General features: G+C 42.3%; 1 protein-coding gene across 1 annotated transcript in view; it reads right to left on the bottom strand.

Annotated features, from left to right (window-relative positions):
* Positions 1 to 18,433, bottom strand: part of ANO4 (anoctamin 4) — a 154,451-nt gene extending 136,018 nt beyond the window's left edge. Inside the window, exons 1-4 of the mRNA XM_081878227.1 lie at positions 18,369 to 18,433; positions 10,395 to 10,832; positions 7,602 to 7,670; positions 6,167 to 6,406 (exon numbers count right to left, since the gene is read on the bottom strand). Coding sequence (XP_081734353.1) covers positions 6,167 to 6,406; positions 7,602 to 7,670; positions 10,395 to 10,524 — 439 coding nt within the window. The 5' untranslated portion in view covers positions 10,525 to 10,832; positions 18,369 to 18,433. The remainder of the gene's footprint in view (positions 1 to 6,166; positions 6,407 to 7,601; positions 7,671 to 10,394; positions 10,833 to 18,368) is intronic.
* Positions 18,434 to 19,200: the final 767 nt, after the last annotated feature.

A 19,200-nucleotide genomic window follows, 5' to 3' on the forward strand; every position in this document is an offset into this window, starting at 1 on the left:
AACATGTTCCAGAGAGAGAGAGACAGACAGAGAATGGATACGTAGGTTTCTTGAATGGCAAAAATATTTTTAAAGCAGGATAAAATGACTAAAATAAATACTCCCCCCCCCCAATTACCCTTGGAACCTAGTACATAGGTAGTCCAAAAATACCCCAACGAATAAAAAAATCTGAAAATGTGATTACTCAAAATGAATGACTCAGAGTACACTGTAACATAGCTAAGGTGCTTTCAGACCAGAAACCTGAAAGATGGCGCACATGTAGCTCAAGACATGGTGATTACTAGAAAGCTCTGAAAATGGAACATTTTTACACCTGGGGCAAGTTGACCTCATAACAGAGTCAGTGTACCAAGACAGAACATGTCAAGGTGAACATTAGGTGTTTTGTTTGCATTTTCAAACTCTATCTTGGCAGAGTTGAAGCAAGGAGCTTCTATCTACGCTTGTAGAACACAAGATGCATTTACTAGTATGTATAGTAAGACGAATGAACTTGTAGTATAATTAATACTTCCTCCAGCATTCAAAACCTTTTTTTAGACTACTGATCCAACCTAGGGAACTTGAATGTACAAACTCTCTGAACAAAAGCTCCTGTATTCTGCTCAACACCCTACACACTGTAGCACCTGAAAAGGTTTGATTACTGTACAAAGTCTGTGTGGGGCTGCCCTGAAACATGTTCAGAAGCTGTGAATTGGTATGGAATGTCATGGTGAGAGTTCTAACTGAACCCACTGCATGGAGCAAATGCTATTTGCTTCCACCTCCAGTTCCAAGTGCTGGTATTCTGTTTAAAGTTCAAAGCAATCTTTGGACCAGGATATATTCAGGATTCAAGCTTATCTGCACCTTTGATCCACATCACCTCATCTTTAAAGGTTAATTGGGTAGATACTCAGGACTAGGTCTTTCTTGCCATTGCACCCAGGCTCTGAAATTAAAATTGTTCCCCTAGGACCCTCACTTTGGGCCTCCTATCCCTGTGTAAACACTTTTCCTTTGTCCTGGGGGGCTTTGAGGGGTAGGCTATAGTTTGCTTGATACGTTTGCTTTGCGGCTTTCATTCTTATTACTTTATGCTGTCTCACTTTGCAGTTGATCGTTTTATGCCAGTTCTATATTTATTGTTGGCCACTTTGGACGTTCACCTCAAACAGCAAAGGATTCCATAAGTGCTCTAAAAATAAATAAATCACTGTCATCTGAAACATTTGGCCATCACCACCTTCTTCTCCCTGCCCCAGTCCACTTAAGAAAAAGCTTCTTTCCATCACTTCCTTGCCTGCACATATGGAATTTTAAGTTAAACTGGATTCATTCACCTAACTATTCTGCTGCTGAATTGAGCTTGGACCTTCAAGGGTGACACTCCACAAAGCTGAGTGCCTTTCTTAAACATAATGTGTTGAATCTGTGTTCCCCCTTCCCAGGCATCCTCATAACCCAGAAAAACCACTGCTGTAATTGATAGGAGAGGGAGATTTCTAATCTTGCAGTCAATAGCAAGATTAGAATAGCCTTTTCAATAGCAGATACATGAGAATGGGAGGAATTATGCAATACATCACAGCGTTTTTTACCTGACCATCAGTTACAGTCTATGCACAGGTTTTGTCCCTCGCATTGGAAGGTAGCAGCAGACTGGCTTTCTATTGAGCACATTTTTGTTTATCTCCATTAAGGATAAGAGTGAAAACTGAAAATAGTAGCTTTCTAGATACCTGCTTTGGCAAAAGGAGTATACGTTCCTCCTTCCTTCCACACCGGATTGTTGGATTGGTACACCAGTGTTTTTCCAGAGAGAACATAGCCATTTACTAACAATCTAGTCTCTATCACTATCATATTTGTGGTATTACATTATTTTTTATTTTTTAAAAATAGTTGTTTTACTCGTTATTTTCTAATTGGAGAAAGCCCTGGTGTTGGGCTCATTTCATGATGTGTGAGCTGCTGTTTCTTTTTGCTTAAAAAGCGGGAGGGAGGGAGGGAGGGAGGGAGGGGCAGAGCCATTTTGTCCTTTCAAAATAAGCTCTCCACTGGCTTCTAATAGGCTTTGACTTGCCTGAACAGAGAAGGAATTAAGTTCCTCCTGTGAAAAAGGCCTCCCCTTACTGAAGACCAATTAAATGGGATCTAAATTCTAAAATTAGATGAAAACATTTTAGACAAAAATGCTAGCATGCAGTCATCTAGGTAACTGTGTGATTTCATTGCTAGGACCTCCCATTATATCATGTTTCGCTGCAGTTTCTTGTATTGAAAGCTCATTTATAGCTTGCCTTCGTATCCGATTACATCTCTCACTGAAATCTAAACAACTTTCCAGCATCCTCCACCTTGAATCCTGAAAGCACTCGGTCATTATTTAGTTCAGAAGAATAAGCATAATGGTAATGATGATGATGCTTGACTGAAGCTGGTTTGAAGGGGTCCTAAATTTGACCCCCTGACATTTAGGGGAGACCCCTCCCTGGAGCACAGCTGCCAGTCAGTATAGACTTAGCAACATGGACAATGCTAGGCCATGACAGTATAGTTTCCTTTGTCCCTTGCTTTCCAAAGCACATTCCATATAATATAGAAACACTGTTCGCAAAATCCAGCTTTCTTCTGGAGTGCCAAACAACACCATAATGAAGCTGGAACATCCAAACCCCTAGGGCTATAACAAGTTCCCAGGATCTGAAAAGATGGATCTAAGCAAAAAAAAACAGGCGACTGTCAGTGAAACCCTGGGGACAGAACATTTCCAACAGTCTATGTGTTAAGACAGCCTTCTTCCTATGCCTAATGGAGCAAAAAGACAAGTAATAATTTGTGATTAAACTGGTCAAGGGCACAACGTCCATTGTCTTGAGTATCTTCTGCTGGAAATACATTGGCAAGCAGGAAACTCCCCCAACCTGAACGATGTATCTTACTTATTTATTTTATTGTTATATTTCTAGCCCTCTGCAAGGAGGTCAAGGAGCTCCCCCTCCCCATTTTATGCTCACAACAGCCCTACAAGGAAGATTAGGCTAAGAGATAGTGTCTGGCCTAAGGTCACCCAGTGAGTTTTGCAGCTGAGTGGGGATTTGAACCCTGGTATCCCAGGTCCTGGTCCTAATGCACAGGTGCATGAAAATGCAAATCAATGTGCGAAAGATTAGGGGAGGGGTAAGCAGGACAGCTAAATCTACATTGCTCAGAGATATTTGTGAAAGGTGTTGCCGGAGGAAATTGCAGCTAACCTTTGTGCACACAGACATTTGACCATATGGATTTTCCCCCCCTCTGTAAGAACCGTCCTGAACAGGGGCCAGGCCAGAGAGCCAGAGAGCCAGGGAGGCAGACAAGCACAGAGAGAAGCCATCATAAGGAAGGGGGAAAAAAACCTCAAGTACAACTGTGGGTACTTGTGATCTGCTCTGCCCAGTGCTGCAAAACTGAAGAGCAGGCACAGCCTGGTCCATCTTGATTCTCTGCTACTGAAGTGAAAGGACTGGCCACCTGCCATAGGGACATAGGAACAGTGGCGGACCTTGGAGTCTCAGATTTCAGTGGCACACTCTGTGACACCAAAATCCACCACCATACACTGCCTCTTGCCTTCCATTGGACTTCATAATTGTGGCACCTGCTGTGGCATTCAAGAAGTTCTGCACCTGGTGCAACCAAACCAGTCACGGTCCCCTAGATCTGCCTTCATGATAGCCATGTTCTGCTTCCATATTCATGATAGCCATGTTCTGCTTCCACAGTTTGGTGGCAGTAGGTCTCCAAATACCAGTGGGCTAGGAATAAGACATGGGGAAGGTGCTGTTGCACTTGGGTTCTGCTGGTGGGCTTCCCATAGGCATCTGGTTGGCCAGAAAGGGGAACAGAACGTTGGACTAGATGTTCAGCCTGATCCAGCAGGGCACTTTTCATTTTCTTACACTGACTGGCAGCAGCCCTTCATGGTTTCAGGCAGAAGACCCATTCCCATTCCTGGAGACACCAGGGGTTTCATCCAGGACCTTCTGCATGCAAGGCATGTGCTACAGCTCTTCCACAGTGGTGTTGCGAGACTTGACAACATGCCTTCCAGGATCCCACCACCAGTACCAAACTCATCCCTGCCCTCCATTGCCCAAGTGACTTTCGGCCCCATGTGAGACCCACAGGCACTCTGGCGAATTAAAGATGTATGGTGGTATGGCTTGTCAAGAACTTCATTCTGGAAGCAGTACACCTACTGTGAATAGTTTAACATCAACGCTATACAAGACAGACGACATGGGGACTACAGTGGTAGCTCTGGTTACAAACTTAATTTGTTCTGGAGGTCCGTTTTTATCCTGAAACTGATATTAACCTGAGGTACCACATTACCTAATGGGGCCTCCTGCTGCCACTGCCACGTGATTTCTGTTCTCATCCTGAGGTAAAGTTCTTAACCCAAGGTACTACTTCTGTGTTAGTGGAGTCTGTAACCTGAAGTGTTTGTAACCCGAGGTATTTGTAACCTGAGGTACCACTGTACCACTGTGGCAGCTTTGTTTGGGGGGCTCTCTAGGGGTTATGGGGCCTTAGGCCTATGGCCAACAGACTAAATCTAGCAGCCCCACACCTGCCCAACCCAGAGGGCAGCACACAATTTACACAGGACAGATATAATTCACTTTCTATGTGGTTCTATGTGGTTTGGCTGCTTACTGCTAAATGTGTAATGCTAATGTGCTGAAACAAACTGATTAATGAATGAACTTTTGGCCAAGCATTGTGTGGTTTTGCACTTGTTCAATTGGAATTTAAATGGACCTGTGGCTACTGTAACTGGGCTGAGGAGAGCAATGCAGTGTTAAAATATCCATACCGAAAGAGTTCTCCATGGGCTTTTCTCTGAACAATCCTAGTGCCAACTTTGGAAGGTGATTCATTACAGTGAACAGGACATGGACCCACCAACTTTAGGCTGTGCTCAGGGAGCCCCCACCTGCCTATTTTTCTTTCCAGCCCAGGAGATGGCACTAAGCCTCTTCCTGAGTCTCAGTGTTCCCCCTTGTACTACTTGGAAGGAGAAGGATGGGAACAAAACTAGAATTAGTTAACCACGCCTTTCATTGACTCTGGCGCCACCTACTGTTGTGCTCCCAATGGGAACCAGTCATCATTGGCTGCTGCCTTTGAACAGCAGGAAAGTGTTTGAATTGGGGTGCAGGGAGGCTGACCCAGAGGGGCCAGCAAGTACCCAAGTGCCAAAACCGAGAGCAGTTTGAGAAGCCACTTAACATAAAACCAGGTGTTGAAAAGAGCTCATTCACTGAGAAGTTTAGTTGTGCAGTGATGCCTTTTTATGTTTTTGACGGCTATGCATTAACATGAAATATTTGTTGTATTTGAAAAGCTGCTACCTGGTAATACTTTTCATCCTTGTTGTTTATTAATTGCCAGTAAATACAACAGCAGCCTGCAGTTTGGAAGCCTGTTTTTTATATATATATGCCACTGACAAGAAAGACATCATTGCAGCACAAGACCTTGCTGCATCTTTCCTCTATGTTCCATTGTGTACATATGAGTGGCTACATGTTAACACTGCAAAACTTACAAAATTCAATAATATCTGCCTGAGAACTTTTATGAATGAGAATCTACCACTACACATTCAGAAATGACAAACCTATATTGACACATATAAGCTGTAAGGTAGGAAAGCTGCTCTCACCATCTCCATGTTTCAAAGCATAATCTCAAATGCCCAATGGGGCGGGGGGCGACAACCAAGTACAGTGGTACCTCGGGTTACAGACACTTCAGGTTACGTATGTTTCAGGTTACAGACTCCGCTAACCCAGAAATATTACCTTGGGTTAAGAACTTTGCTTCAGGATGAGAACAGAAATCGTGCAGCGGTGGCGCAGCGGCAGCAGGAGGCCCCATTAGCTACAGTGGTGCTTCAGGTTAAGAACAGTTTCAAGTTAAGAACAGACCTCCAGAACGAATTAAGTTCTTAACCCGAGGTACCACTGTACCCCCTTGAAGGCAGCCCTGTATCGGGAGGTTTTCAATTCTTGATGTTTTTATTATGTTTTTAGATATGCTGTAAGCCTCCCAGAATGACTGGGGAAGCCCAGCCAGATGGGTGGGGTATAAATAATAAAATTATTATTGAAGAAAGATCCTTTACCTGTGTGGTCTTGGCTAAGGGTATCTTGGCTGCTGCTTCTGCTGCTGCTGTAAGAAGGCACTGGGGTGATAGACAGTGAAGCTGGGCAGGACAAAGGAGCAGATAAATCAATTTGTGGCTCAAAATGTTGGCACAAGTCAGCATCTTCATGAAACCAGAGAGGGAGATGGTGACCAACTTGAGAGGAGGGATTCTTCCAGTGAGAAAATCCAACTGCAAATGGACCAGTAGCATCATATCCTGAAAGTAAACAATGAATACATTTCTAATAAACATAAGGATATAGGAAGAGCCTTACAGGATCAGACCAAAGCTTTCTCTTTCCAACAGTGCTAGCCGAGTGCTCTGGGGAGGCCCATGAGCAGGGAATGGAAGCAACAGGCATCTCCTATTGTCTTTCTGCGCCAGAAACACTTTTTCAGAAGCATTCTGTTCCCAGACATGGAAGTCCCATATACCACTTAACCATGATTATGTGACACAAACAACCAGCAACTTGATTTGAGCAGAAAGTCACACCAGTGGGAGGTTTCACTTTCACATACCTTCTAAACACATTAAGCACTTTTCATTTAAGGTCTGTCGTTCAGGCTCGTAGACTTTATTCAGGTTTCCATCTATTCAAATGTATGCAAAGCTGGAATTGCTACAATGAATTGAACTAAATAAATCCTCTCCGGATGGTGAAACAGTAGAATAGGCCATGCCTGGCCAGTTTTAAAATTATGATAAATGTGCTATTAAAATTACATGTGTTCCAACTACTAGAAACCAGTCTTCCAACATCAAGCACTGAAACAGTATCTAACAAAGGAGATCAAACTTTCTGTTGTTGAGGAGTAGGTAATAAATAAATCTATTATTTTCATGTCTTTTAGCTTGCAAAATGTAGCTCATGATATCATTGCTAACAAAGTAGAATACATTGACTATTAAGAACACAGATAAGGTGTTTGGAGCCGTTTTACATATATGCCTAGACACCATGCAGATTCATGGGAGGGGGGCAGAGAACCAGACAGCCCATTCACAATAATTTATTTGATGTTTATACTAAGTTTACATAAACTTAGTGTTTATATAACATTATATATAATGTTAGATGACAGATGTTTTTATAAGCATGTATATTTCTACTTAAAACTTCTTTAGGATATTAATAAAATGTTCCTAGTGAGCACCCAAGCACTTTCCTTTTCTTTTCAGAGCGCTTGAGGTCTTAGTTGTCACAAGATGGACCTCAGCAAGGTGCGGTACAATTCATGACTGCGCATTATAGAAGGATAACCAAGGCACTTAAACAAAACGTTCGTCTTTTCAGCTGAAGTAAAGAGAACTTTTATAAAGGGGGGGGAATACTATTGCATTCTGCAAATAAACAAACTAAGCATGTGTGTGTGTGACTGTTAGTGTGAAATCTCATGCAATTTCTTACCCATTGTAATTTGGCTGATGCGACTGGTTCCAGTAGAAAGACTACTGTTGTCATAGGAAGTTTCGTTCTCTAAAAAAGAAAAAGAAAATTTAAAGTTAGAAATGTCAGACAGAAACCCCTTCAGGGAGCCTTTGGCAACTGTGCTGCCTGCAGCTGATGGGAGTTATGAATCCCAAACATACAGAGGAAACCAGGTTGCCAAAGGCTGCCTTCAGGTGTCAAAAACGGTTATAAACCACAGATTGCCTCTGTCACCCACTGCTATTTTAAGAGGCTACCAATGAAAGCTTCTCTCCTGGAGCTAATAAAAAGCTTCAGTGGTCAGTTTTGGGGGAACCACAGCATGTAGGGGAAGGGTTAAGCCCCTCTCCTTATGAACCCAATCCTGCTTTCTCTATCACCTTACAAACTTCCTTTGCAAATGCCCATTGTAGTTCCTCACATATATTCCTAATACATGCAACTCCCTAATGATGGAAACATTTTCATATCCCTTTCATATCAATTATTTCTACATATATTGTCAAGATCACATTCAACTTCTATTTTCCAGCCTCAGTCCATCATAAGACATAAAGGTCCCCTGAAATCAAGAGGGAAAGAGCTGTGCTTTCTGCATTAGCTTATATACCATGTCTCTGCCAACCCATCACCATGTTCGGTTTCCCATCCTCCAGGTCACAGGATTAAAGCCATCATTTTGGAAAACAGTGGCTTGTTTTCCCCTCACCCATGCAAGGCACACCTACTTTAAATGTGGGGAAAGAGAAAAACTATGTGACACCATTTATATAATTGTAGGAATTTTTTTAAAAAGAAAATGATGAGGGGGCTGACCTGGATTGGGATTTCGATGGGCGAGGTGCAGCCCCATCTCGCTCTCCCACTCTTTCTGCGGTTTCTGCCCCAAAATGGCTATTGCTAACCAGCAAAGCAAAAAAATGAAGGAAATAAGGAAGGCAGCTATTCAGATAAGCAAACCTCCAGAGCATATAGGGAGGTTTGGACAGAATACTTTAAGTGCGAATAAGTGAATTTTCAGATAGCGAGCGTGCGGATAGCAGCACCTGTGTGTATTTGTGATGGTCAGTAGTTATAATGGGTATATTACCCTGTGCCTTGTGGGACAACTTCAGGAGAAGAAAAGGCTAAAGAGTAAACCCTATACAAATCCAGACAGTTGGACAGCGTCTTGTATGCCTCCTTCCAGCAACTCTTGCAACCAAGCTGTTGCCAAATGTATTTTTCTGCTTTCCCACATCAGCAAGGCTGAGAGGGGGATCTTGTTGTCCGGGCAGCCCAGGACCTCCATACTCACTGCTTCACAGGCTTGCACCTTGGAGAGGTTACCTCGATGCCACTAACAGCATAAACAACGCGAAAGGCATAAATTACACGTTTATTTAAGAGCTGTAACTCTGTGCCCCCTGCTGGGGTCCCAATTTGGATTTTGTGGTGGGGGGCAGATCACCTGCTATCTATATAGATAGGAAAGCTCCCATTCATACCAATGGATGTGCTGCAGCAGTTTCTGCAATAATTCCAACTGCTGAAGAATGCTTTTTTTAGAAACCCCTTAGATAAAAGGAAAGATTTTAAATTGTAAAGGAAAAAAAGCAAAGGCATCACTGTAATTAATAGCCATTATACCTATGTGCAGACTTGCTTCAGCTATTATCTCATGCCTAAGAAATATATCAATATACGTTACTCTTAATCCATCAAACTGTGCCCATGTCTGTGTGTCAGTGCGATGGGCAATAAATAATCTAAATTTGTTAACCAAACAATGCTGCCTGTCCCAAGTTGATTTATGCATGCACACCTTCTATATGTTCAGCTTTCTGACTAGCAGTATATCTAGCATGGCTGATTATAAGCGCTTGCCTGAAATAAATGCTGTTGCTTCTTCTTTTTAAATAACAAAATATTCTCCATTTTACAAAAGTGACTAGCTTCTTAACAACAAAACAAAACCATGCTTTATGCAGTCTCCATCTCTTAATTTGCTGCAGAGTGATTTAAAGCTCTCTTTCCAACACACAATCAGCACCCCAGCAGATCTCCTTGCAGTTATGAATGTTCCTCAGACTATATTCACTAATAAATTATTAACAATCAGAAATGCAAAATAATAGGGCAAGTAACCCTATCCTAAACTGTAGACAGCAAAGCAAAATACAATGACAAAAGGTGAGTGATATACGTTGCACATTTAAAAATTAACTTTTAACTATGCTGCCAGAGATGTAAAGAAAATAAGGAGTCCCCAGACATATATGTCCAGAGCAATTCTACACATATTTACTCAGAAGCACTACTGTATTCAATGGGCTTACTCCTAGGTAAGTGCACAGAACGCTGCTCATTGTCGCTATGAAATTCCCATGATTCTAGCATCTCACTGTATCCCTCTGAAACCCCCACATGTGGATGCAAAACTATAATTAATTCTTCCCACCTCAGTTAACTGAAGCGAGTCTATCTGTTATATCCATTCACAGAGACCCTCACGCTGAGGGGGTTTCAGAAAGGTACTCAATCAAGATGAGTTCCTACAAGTGGAGAGAGGTGGGGATCTTTCTTCCCACTGAAGCATGAAATACAACCTATCTAGCACAAAATTCCCCTAGGAAATATGTCCACAACGACCACACATCCACACAGGACTCATTCTCAGTAGCAAAACAAGGTAAGAGCTCCATTTGCTTCTCCCAGTCGCAACTAGTAAAGTGAGCAGAACACATTTCAAACGCAGTAAGCTTGTTTCTATTTGTTTGCTTGTTTGTTTACCATATTCAGCTAGCGAAGCCATTCTGCTGACTTTCTTGGCAGGGCTGTTGCCAGGGTTACAGAACATCGCCAGGTCTCTCTGAGATGTCTGCAGGTCATCCCCCTTTGCTGCCTTCCGGATAGGTCCCATTTTGCAGCACCTCTGGTCCCCTGGACATCTATCTACCTGGTTGGAGTTTCCTTGGTAGGTTCCAGTCTCTTTCTCCAAGTGGCAAAGTACACGGGGGCCACATATTAAACAAAGAGCCTCTCCATTGAAAGTTCTCTCTCTCTCTCTCTTTTGCTCAGAACTGCTTGGAACAACTGGAGGTATTTTCCTCCTTCAGCAAGCAAGGTAACGTGTGCCCTGCTTTCCTTTCACGTGATGCACCTGACTGCTGCTGCTGCTGCTGCTTCTCTGAGTCAGATCATTTACAGCTCTCGGTTAAGTGCTCTGTTCTGGATTGGAGGGGATAGGAAAGCAAGCGGCTTAAATTGACAGGTAGATAAATAGATACAGGTATATCTTTAAAAAGAACAAGAATCCTCAAGCAAGATCCTCACTGCAAAATATCTTCCCCAGAACAAGGGACTTTAAGCAAACATGGTCGTACTGACATGGGGTTCCTCCAGATGACATGTTTACTGACCATTCATCCTGATTTGCTTGTGCAAATCTTACATGGATTTGCTTGTCTGGAGATTGTAAAACAATCAGCGTTCAATTCTGATTATGTCCTTCTGATTTGCGCAGAGGTTATGCATTTTGCTGTCAACTGATTGCTACCCACACTTTCTAGTACATTTCCCCTATAACTTTCCTAACTGCAAAAAGTGGAATTGTTGCACCAGAATGCTTTAATCCACTTCAATTGCACAAACTTAAATTCCCAGTATGTGATTGAATCCTTCCTGGAAAATGGTGACAATCTAGAAGTGACCCCCACCCCACCCCTACACCTAAAGAACAAATACAGAACACAGGCTTAACAATAAGCCATGCAAGGTGAATTTTTGCATAGATGCATAAGCTGTATACATACTGCTGTTTACTTTGCATCTGATCCACTCTTTCTACTGTTTTGGGAAGTAGTATACACACGACATCAGCTACGATCCATATCTGCCCTATCTTTATCCTGTCATTTCTTAGGAAACATTGCCTTTTGATGCTCTTTCCCCCAAAGAAATCATTTGCAGATGTGAAATAGCTTTCACAGCATCCATGCTTTCACATCAGACATTATCCCAAACAAAATGGTTTTCAATGGAAAAGCTTTGTGTAGTCAAGTTAAGAGATATGGTAAGAACAGAAAAGGAGCTTGCTAAATCAGGCCAATGGTTGATCTAGGCCAGTATCCTGTTCTTACAGTGGCCAACCAGAAAATTGCAAGCAAGACCTGAGCACAAGAACACTCTCAACTCCTGCGGTTTCCAGTAACTGGTAGTATTCAGAAGCATACTGCCTATGACTGCGTAGCTTCTATCATGGCTAGTAGTCATTGACAGTCCATGAAGTTGTCTATTCATGTTTTAAAGCCATCCAAGTAGAATCACAGAGTTGAACCTTGTAGTCCAACCCTCTCTGCTCAATGCAAGGAATCCAGAGCTAGCACATCCCCAACTGAAATTACCCTCTAGAGACTTTGTCCCATTGTTGAGCAATGCCAAGGAATATAGATATATCTGTGATGTAATGTAATGGAAATGTGAAAAGTGCATTTTCTTTGTCATACACCAAGCAGATTAAAAATGATCTTATATGGTTCTCATTTAAACTTTCCTTTCATTGCACACATAAACACTCATCACCAAGTACATAAATTTCCAAAGCAGTAAAGCTGTTATTCTGTTACAGTTAGCAAAACACTGCATTCTCCATTTATATTGTTTGCTTCCATTTTTAAAAAATCTATTTTTGCAAAACGTCTATTTGAAAGCTTCTGTTCTTTTATTGGCTAGGAAGCAGCTGCTAAGTGACCTGAATAGAGAAAACAATTGGGTTTTATGAGAATTTTTTCAAGCAAGTCAGTAAGATTAATTCTGTTTCTTCCCCATATGACATTCCAACTGAATTTTCCATACTGCTTTTAATGAATAAATAGTTTACAGGTGCACATCCATATACTTTATGAAACACACCTGCCATTGCATTCTATTATGAACATGGGAAGTTCTAGAAAATATCTCAAGACTTTATGGATACATACATTCAACACAGTAAGGTAACTTATATTTTCAGATCATTCCCCTACAAAATATAGCACAGTTCTACGCATCCAGAATGCAGTTTCATTTCATCCAGGAATGTGGAACCTGCGGCTTTTTATATGTTATTAGATTACAACTCTCATCATCCCCAATCATTCACTGTGCTGCCTGGGGCTGACGCAAGTTACAGGCCAACTATGAAGGGAAGTAGGTCTGCTGCAAAGAGACTATTGGAAGACAGAGGAAGTGAAGAGAAAGCAATAAAAGGGGTCTGGCCCCCAACTCCAGAGATGAGTCAGTAAGAGGGAAAAGAAGAAAGGAGAGGTAGAAGCAGTTGCTTGGGTAGTATATAAAAAAAGAGTGAGAAACTGAACTTCCCAGAGATGCTAAGTAAAAACAAACAAGAAGTACAAGCCTCCCCACCAGCTGATTCTCTGAAGGCAAGAGAGCACCAGAGGGCTCCAGGCAGTGCTTCTTTTCTTAAAAAAAATGTTTAAGGGTGCAATGGTACCTCGGGTTACATACACTTCAGGTTACAGACTCCGCTAACCCAGAAATAGTGCTTCGGGTTAAGTACTTTGCTTCAGGATGAGAACAGAAATTGTGGTCCAGTGGCACGGCAGCAGCGGGAGGCCCCATTAGCTAAAGTGGTGCTTCAGGTTAAGAACAGTTTCAGGTTAAGAACGGACCTCCAGAACGAATTAAGTTCTTAACCCTAGGTACCACTGTACTCTCATATTGACTCAAGAAAATACCATTTTATAGTTCAAATGAGGGGAAATAAATACAGTAAATGGACAAAAGTACAAAGATTCACTAAATGTTTAGGGGTATGCGTACCCCTGTGTCTCCCCAGAAAAAAAGAACTGGCTCCAGTTTCTGAGGACTCCAGGCACCTTAGGAGCTGGCAGCGATATTCACCAAAGCCAATAGGAGGAAGACTATAGTCAGAGGGCTCCATCATAATCAGAGATACCTTCATGCCCTGCTTGTGACGTTGCCAGAGGCCTGGCTACTGTCAGAAACAGAATGCTGATCTGGATAGACCGTGGATTGGTTTGGGTAAAAATGAGTGAGATTTACACTTGCAAGAAGGTTTCTTTTGACATTTAGTAGTATTGCTTCATTGGACTCCACACTTTTACATACAGTGTTTTTATTCCATCCAAAACAGTCTGAATACACATAATGGCAGGAGGTGGCACAGAAGTATCAGTGAATGGGAGACACTGGAAGGCTCTGGTTTTGACAAATCTTTTGAGGACAGGCGCTCTGCATCTGCCACAGCCACCAAGGATTCCCCGTGTAAGAGGCAAGGAATCTCAAACTGGAATGCTAGCAAGAGGACCCGGACATCTCAGACTATGTACACATTAGTGGCTTGAAATTCAGCAAGGCCCTTTCCCCTCAATGCATTTCAAGTTGTATTTGCACCTTGCTAATACCGTATTGGCCTGAATATAAGCCTCACTTTTTTTCCAAATTCCGACCGTGAAAAGGTAAAGTGCGGCTTAAATTCACCTTACAAAAATTTGCTTTTACGATATCGCTGCTGAAACAGACATATGGTAAAATGGAATTGGTGTGAGTGCCTGCAGAATTTTAAGGGAGCTGCTTATATACAGGCATTGTCTTTTTTTCTCCCCCCCCCCCTTGAATTTTAAAGGTGTGGCTTATATTTGGGTCCAGCTTATATTCGGGCCAATATGGTAGGTAAAAGGTAAAGGACCCCTGGACGGTTAAGTCCAGTCAAAGGTGACTTGGAGTTGCAGCGCTCATCTCGTTTCAGGTTGAGGGAGCCGGCATTTGTCCACAGACAGTTTTCCAGGTCATGTGGCCAGCATGACTAAACTGCTTCTGTAGCAACGGGATACAGTGACGGAAGCCAGAGCGCACGGAAACACTGTTTACCTTCCCGCCGCAGCGGTACCTATTTATCTACTTGCACTGGCATGTTTTCGAACTGCTAGGTTGGCAAGAGCTGAGACAGAGCAACAGGAGCTCACCCCGTCATGGGGATTCAAACCACCGACCTTGTGATCGGCAAGCCCAAGAGGCTCAGTGGTTTAGACCACAGCGCCATCCGGGTCCCATGGTACACCTTGCTAACACACCAGAGATGAGGCAGTGATGTCTTCTTCCAACATCTATTATCTGCTTGGTTTCCCTGTACCTGCCCCCCCACTCAAAAAACCCTCCTATTCATGAAGCTGTCTCTGCACATGCACAAGGCTGTCTCAAATGTACACACCACAGTTTAAGTGCAAAGTGAATGTGGATTGTGTTTTCAAATAAGAGGAAACTGGTTTAAGGGGAAACACATCAGACAGCAGAAACTACAGGATAGATATGGATTGTGGCTATCCTCATGTGAACATGGTTTCAAACACCAGCCGTGAGGGCAGGGGAGCCAGAGTAAATGGTAATATGTACACAGCAAAACTTCCCAAGACAGTTTGACAGCAGCGACACCATTGCACAGAGCAAGAAGGTGGTATTGCAACTGTCAGCTTATCACAGTACAAGAGACAGATATAGTTCCACTTTGACCTATAATGCTGCTGCCAGATCTAGAATGGCCCCGCAGGCTAAGTGACTATTATCATGACTGTTTATTATTATTGACTGTATTTATATAGACAACTCAATTAACGTAGGCTCTCTTGGCTGAAAGAAATATAATATGCTGATATTAATGCAAGTCCCCAAAAATAAAGGGCGACATGAAAACTACTATTGTTATGCCACAGAAAGGAAGAGGCAAAACCAGTTAAGAATCTATATTTGAAGGTCACAATTTTTTTTTTCAAAAGCCTAAATGGATAAAAAGCTGTTCATTCACCCAGCACAAAAAGGCAGGGTGACTTTTCTGCTGTTAGGGTGCCACCACTGAGAATGGGGTGCTCATCTGACAGGCACAAAAAAACAAGCCCTTAGTATCATTGCCCGCTCATGTGGAATACTCTGCCAATACAGATTCAACAGGTGCCTTCTGTTTCAACCTTTAAATGCCTGCTGAAAACTATCCTATTCCCTCAGGCTTATGAAGGCAAATAAAAAGACACCTTTCCTTAATTTTTAACTGAATTCAGATTTTAACCTTTAAATGTGGATTTTATTGGATGGTTGTAAATTGCTCTGATATTTTTAATGAATAAATATAAATAATAAATAAAGAACCTCTCTCTTCTCTTGTCCCCTCTTCACCTCTTGTTGCTCAGGCAGAAGCGGAGCTGCAATCTCCCCAGTTTGAGCACTTGTCTTTCCCCAGATCATAATTCCTGGCAGTGAGAACACGCCAGTCTCTACCAAACTCACATCATGCTCTTGCACATTTAAAAAGCAGTGGCTCTATTGCTAGCAGTGGCCAATTCGAGAAGAATCAAAAGGCTGGCCCCACATGCCTGATATCAGGTGCACTTAAAGCACAAAGGTCTACATCCTACCCAAATCAATGCAAAATCCCCACTTTCTTTAAGATTGCACCCAGGTCTAATATCAGGAGACAATGAGGAAGCCAAAACTGCTTAGCATGCTTTCTAAAAACTTGCTGCGCTCGTTGCTCAGTTTTGACAGCAGCAATAAATACTTTCAAGGTACTTCAAAGGCTCAATTTCATAGCGCGTACACAAATACACATAATTTATTATGGTCCCGTTTCACGGGTTCTTGTAGAATGCTGGACTCAGCAGAACTGAGCTGCTATTAGACATACTATTCATCAGAATGACACTCCACGGTAATTAGGTTTTTCCAGCTGCAATCACGTTGGCCCATACAATGGACTTCACAGCATCTGTATTTTTGAAGGGTAAACAACAACGACCACAGTTCTTGCAACCTACAATCCATAAATAGTTATTTAAAACCAAACACTTTATGCACAATGTAATATTGAATCAATACTTTTATTGGCATTTCTAAAGCAACTAGTGGCACCCGCCCTGTGGAACACCCTCCCACCAGATGTCAAAGAGAACAACTACCAGACTTTTAGAAGACATTTGAAGGCAGCCCTGTTTAGGGAAGCTTTCAATGTTTGATGCATTACTGTGTTTTAATATTTTGTTGGAAGCTGCCCAGAGTCGCTGGGGAAGCCCAGCCAGATGGGTGGGGTATAAATATTATTATTATTATTATTATTAACCACTTTTAAAACTATGAAATCATAGAAGGGTCATCTAGTCCAACCCCCTGCAATGCAGGAATCTCGGCACACAGTCACCCATCCAATTTGAAACAGTACTGGACCCTGCTTGGCTTTGTAAATCTGCTAGCCATTTTGTTGCAAATAACACAAAATGAATGCCTTGGACTGTACAAAAAAGCCAAATGAATAAAAGGATCACAGCCCAAACAACAACAATGATTTGTTATTATTGGAGCAGGTCCAAAAACACAGCACCTTCAACTGGGGTCAGGAACTAATGATCTGCATGGAGCTTGCCTCTCATTTGACATACTGAGCTACAGATGGTGGCCTTCGCTGTAGAAAAACCTTCAGGTCCTGCACTGACTCCCGTACTTCATGAAGTGGGTGACAAACAAAACCAGGATTTCAAAGAGGATGTTAAAAATACACATTGTGGTTGTCAAGAGTGGATGTAATTAAGGTATGAACTGGTGTGCTAAGATTGCTAGCCCTTTTCTCTCGAATTGCCATCCTTTGTTCATATATGAAGTACATCCAGATGATGCCATTGTCAAGTTGTTGCAGACTAATCTGCAACAATTGAACTGTTTAGCTGTCCCTTGTTTTTTTCAGACTTTGCATGGCAGGATGGGCGGACTGGGGATTAGTTTTGCAAAATACCTGTATTGCAACATCAGCTTGCAGGGACCCTGTCACTTTAACTAAAGCACTTCCTGACTACAGATTAAATTCATTTTATTGTTTCCAGTTGCTCTGCTATTTGCCCTTTAGACAGGCCTCTCTGAATTGCCCCAAAATTAGTTTCGGAGGGACTGGAGGTGGAGGGGCTTTAACTACCAACTATTACTCCTCCTACTAGCAAAACAGCTATTTGTATTTATAATAGTCAAGTTAAATAGGAAGTGTTTAATTACTAAGCCAGGATGAATTTTAACTTCCTATACTGTATTGTGAAAGGCAATCAGTCTCACAATCACAAATCTCCATTTCTCCATCTCCATACTTTGTGGTCTATACTTCAGATGAATATAAAGGATATAAAGCATATAGGAAAGAGGAAAGTAGCGCTTTCATGTTGCAAAGGACTTAACATTGAAGCCAGTTATTTATTTATTTTCTCTACCAAACAAATTTCCTAAAATAGGAATATGACAATACAGTGGTAACTCAGGTTAAGAACTTAATTCGTTCTGGAGGTCTGTTCTTAACCTGAAGCACCACTTTAGCTAATGGGGCCTCCCGCTGCTGCCGGAGCACGATTTCTGTTCTCATCCTGAAGCAAAGTTCTTAACCTGAGGTACTATTTCTGGGTTAGTGGAGTGTGTAACCTGAAGCGTATGTAACCCGCAGTACCACTGTAATAGTTTAGCATAAAGGATATATTTAACCTGCAATCCAGCCACTTGGGCATAAGTACCATTGAAATCCAAAGGATTTCCTGCCAAGTAGACATGTATAGGATTGCAGTGTCCACACACTGATTTCTGAAGACAATAAAGATGTAGGAAAATCATATTACTTCAGTGACATATTTCTAAGTTCACCACTAGAGGTCCCCAAAGTACTGATCAACTTTCAAAAGGGAGAAGTAAAAGCGTAAGCTCATTGCACATACCAGTTCCTTACTTTACCTCATGCAAAAATCCACAGGCAGGGAGGCCTAAGTGCTGAAAAGCTTATGGTGCAAAGCAGGGCTGGGGAGAGGGGAGCATGACAAGGCAATAAGAGGACCAGATAGAGGCCCAGGTGACCACATTTAGCCCTAATGCTCCCCACACATAAAAGGTCCCGATTACTTCTCCCAGACTCCACCCCTTCCTTAAGGATTGGAAGACCTGAAAGTGGCAGTAGTTTTTCCTTGGCCAAGCATTCCGCCTCTTCTCAGATACAGTAGTACCTTGGTTCTCGAATTTAATCAATTCCAGGAGTCTGTTCGACTCCCGAAACCGTTTGAAAACCAAGATGCGGCTTCCGATTGGCTGCAGGAGCTTCCTGCACTCAATCGGAAGCCGCATCAGATGTTTGGCTTCCGAAAAATGTTTGCAGACCAGAACACTTACTTCCAGGTTTCGGCGTTTGGGAGCCGATTCGTTCGGCAACTAAGCTGTTTGAGAACCAAGGTACCACTGTACTTAAATAGAAAATAATAATAATCCAAATTAGGCTAAGGTCACAGACTAAATGCCCAGCACTAAACACAATATATGAAACAGCTGGTTTCCATGTATATCAGGGTATTTGCTGTAAACAAAAATTGCCCTTTTCCCTTATGGGGTATCCAAGAGCCCATATAGAGTCCTTACATAGGTTCCCTATTGGTAGGAGAGAATAACAGAGGCCAACCAGAGAATATTGAGAAGCAAAGCAGCTACTAAGCTTGATCTTTATTGATCTGTTGCAACAGGGTGCTCCCCTCACCCGCAGGAAAGGAGGAGGAACCCAGAACAATGGCACTTATAAAGT

This window comes from Podarcis erhardii (genome assembly GCF_964252035.2).
Source record: "Podarcis erhardii genome assembly, chromosome: 10".
NCBI lineage: Eukaryota > Metazoa > Chordata > Lepidosauria > Squamata > Lacertidae > Podarcis > Podarcis erhardii.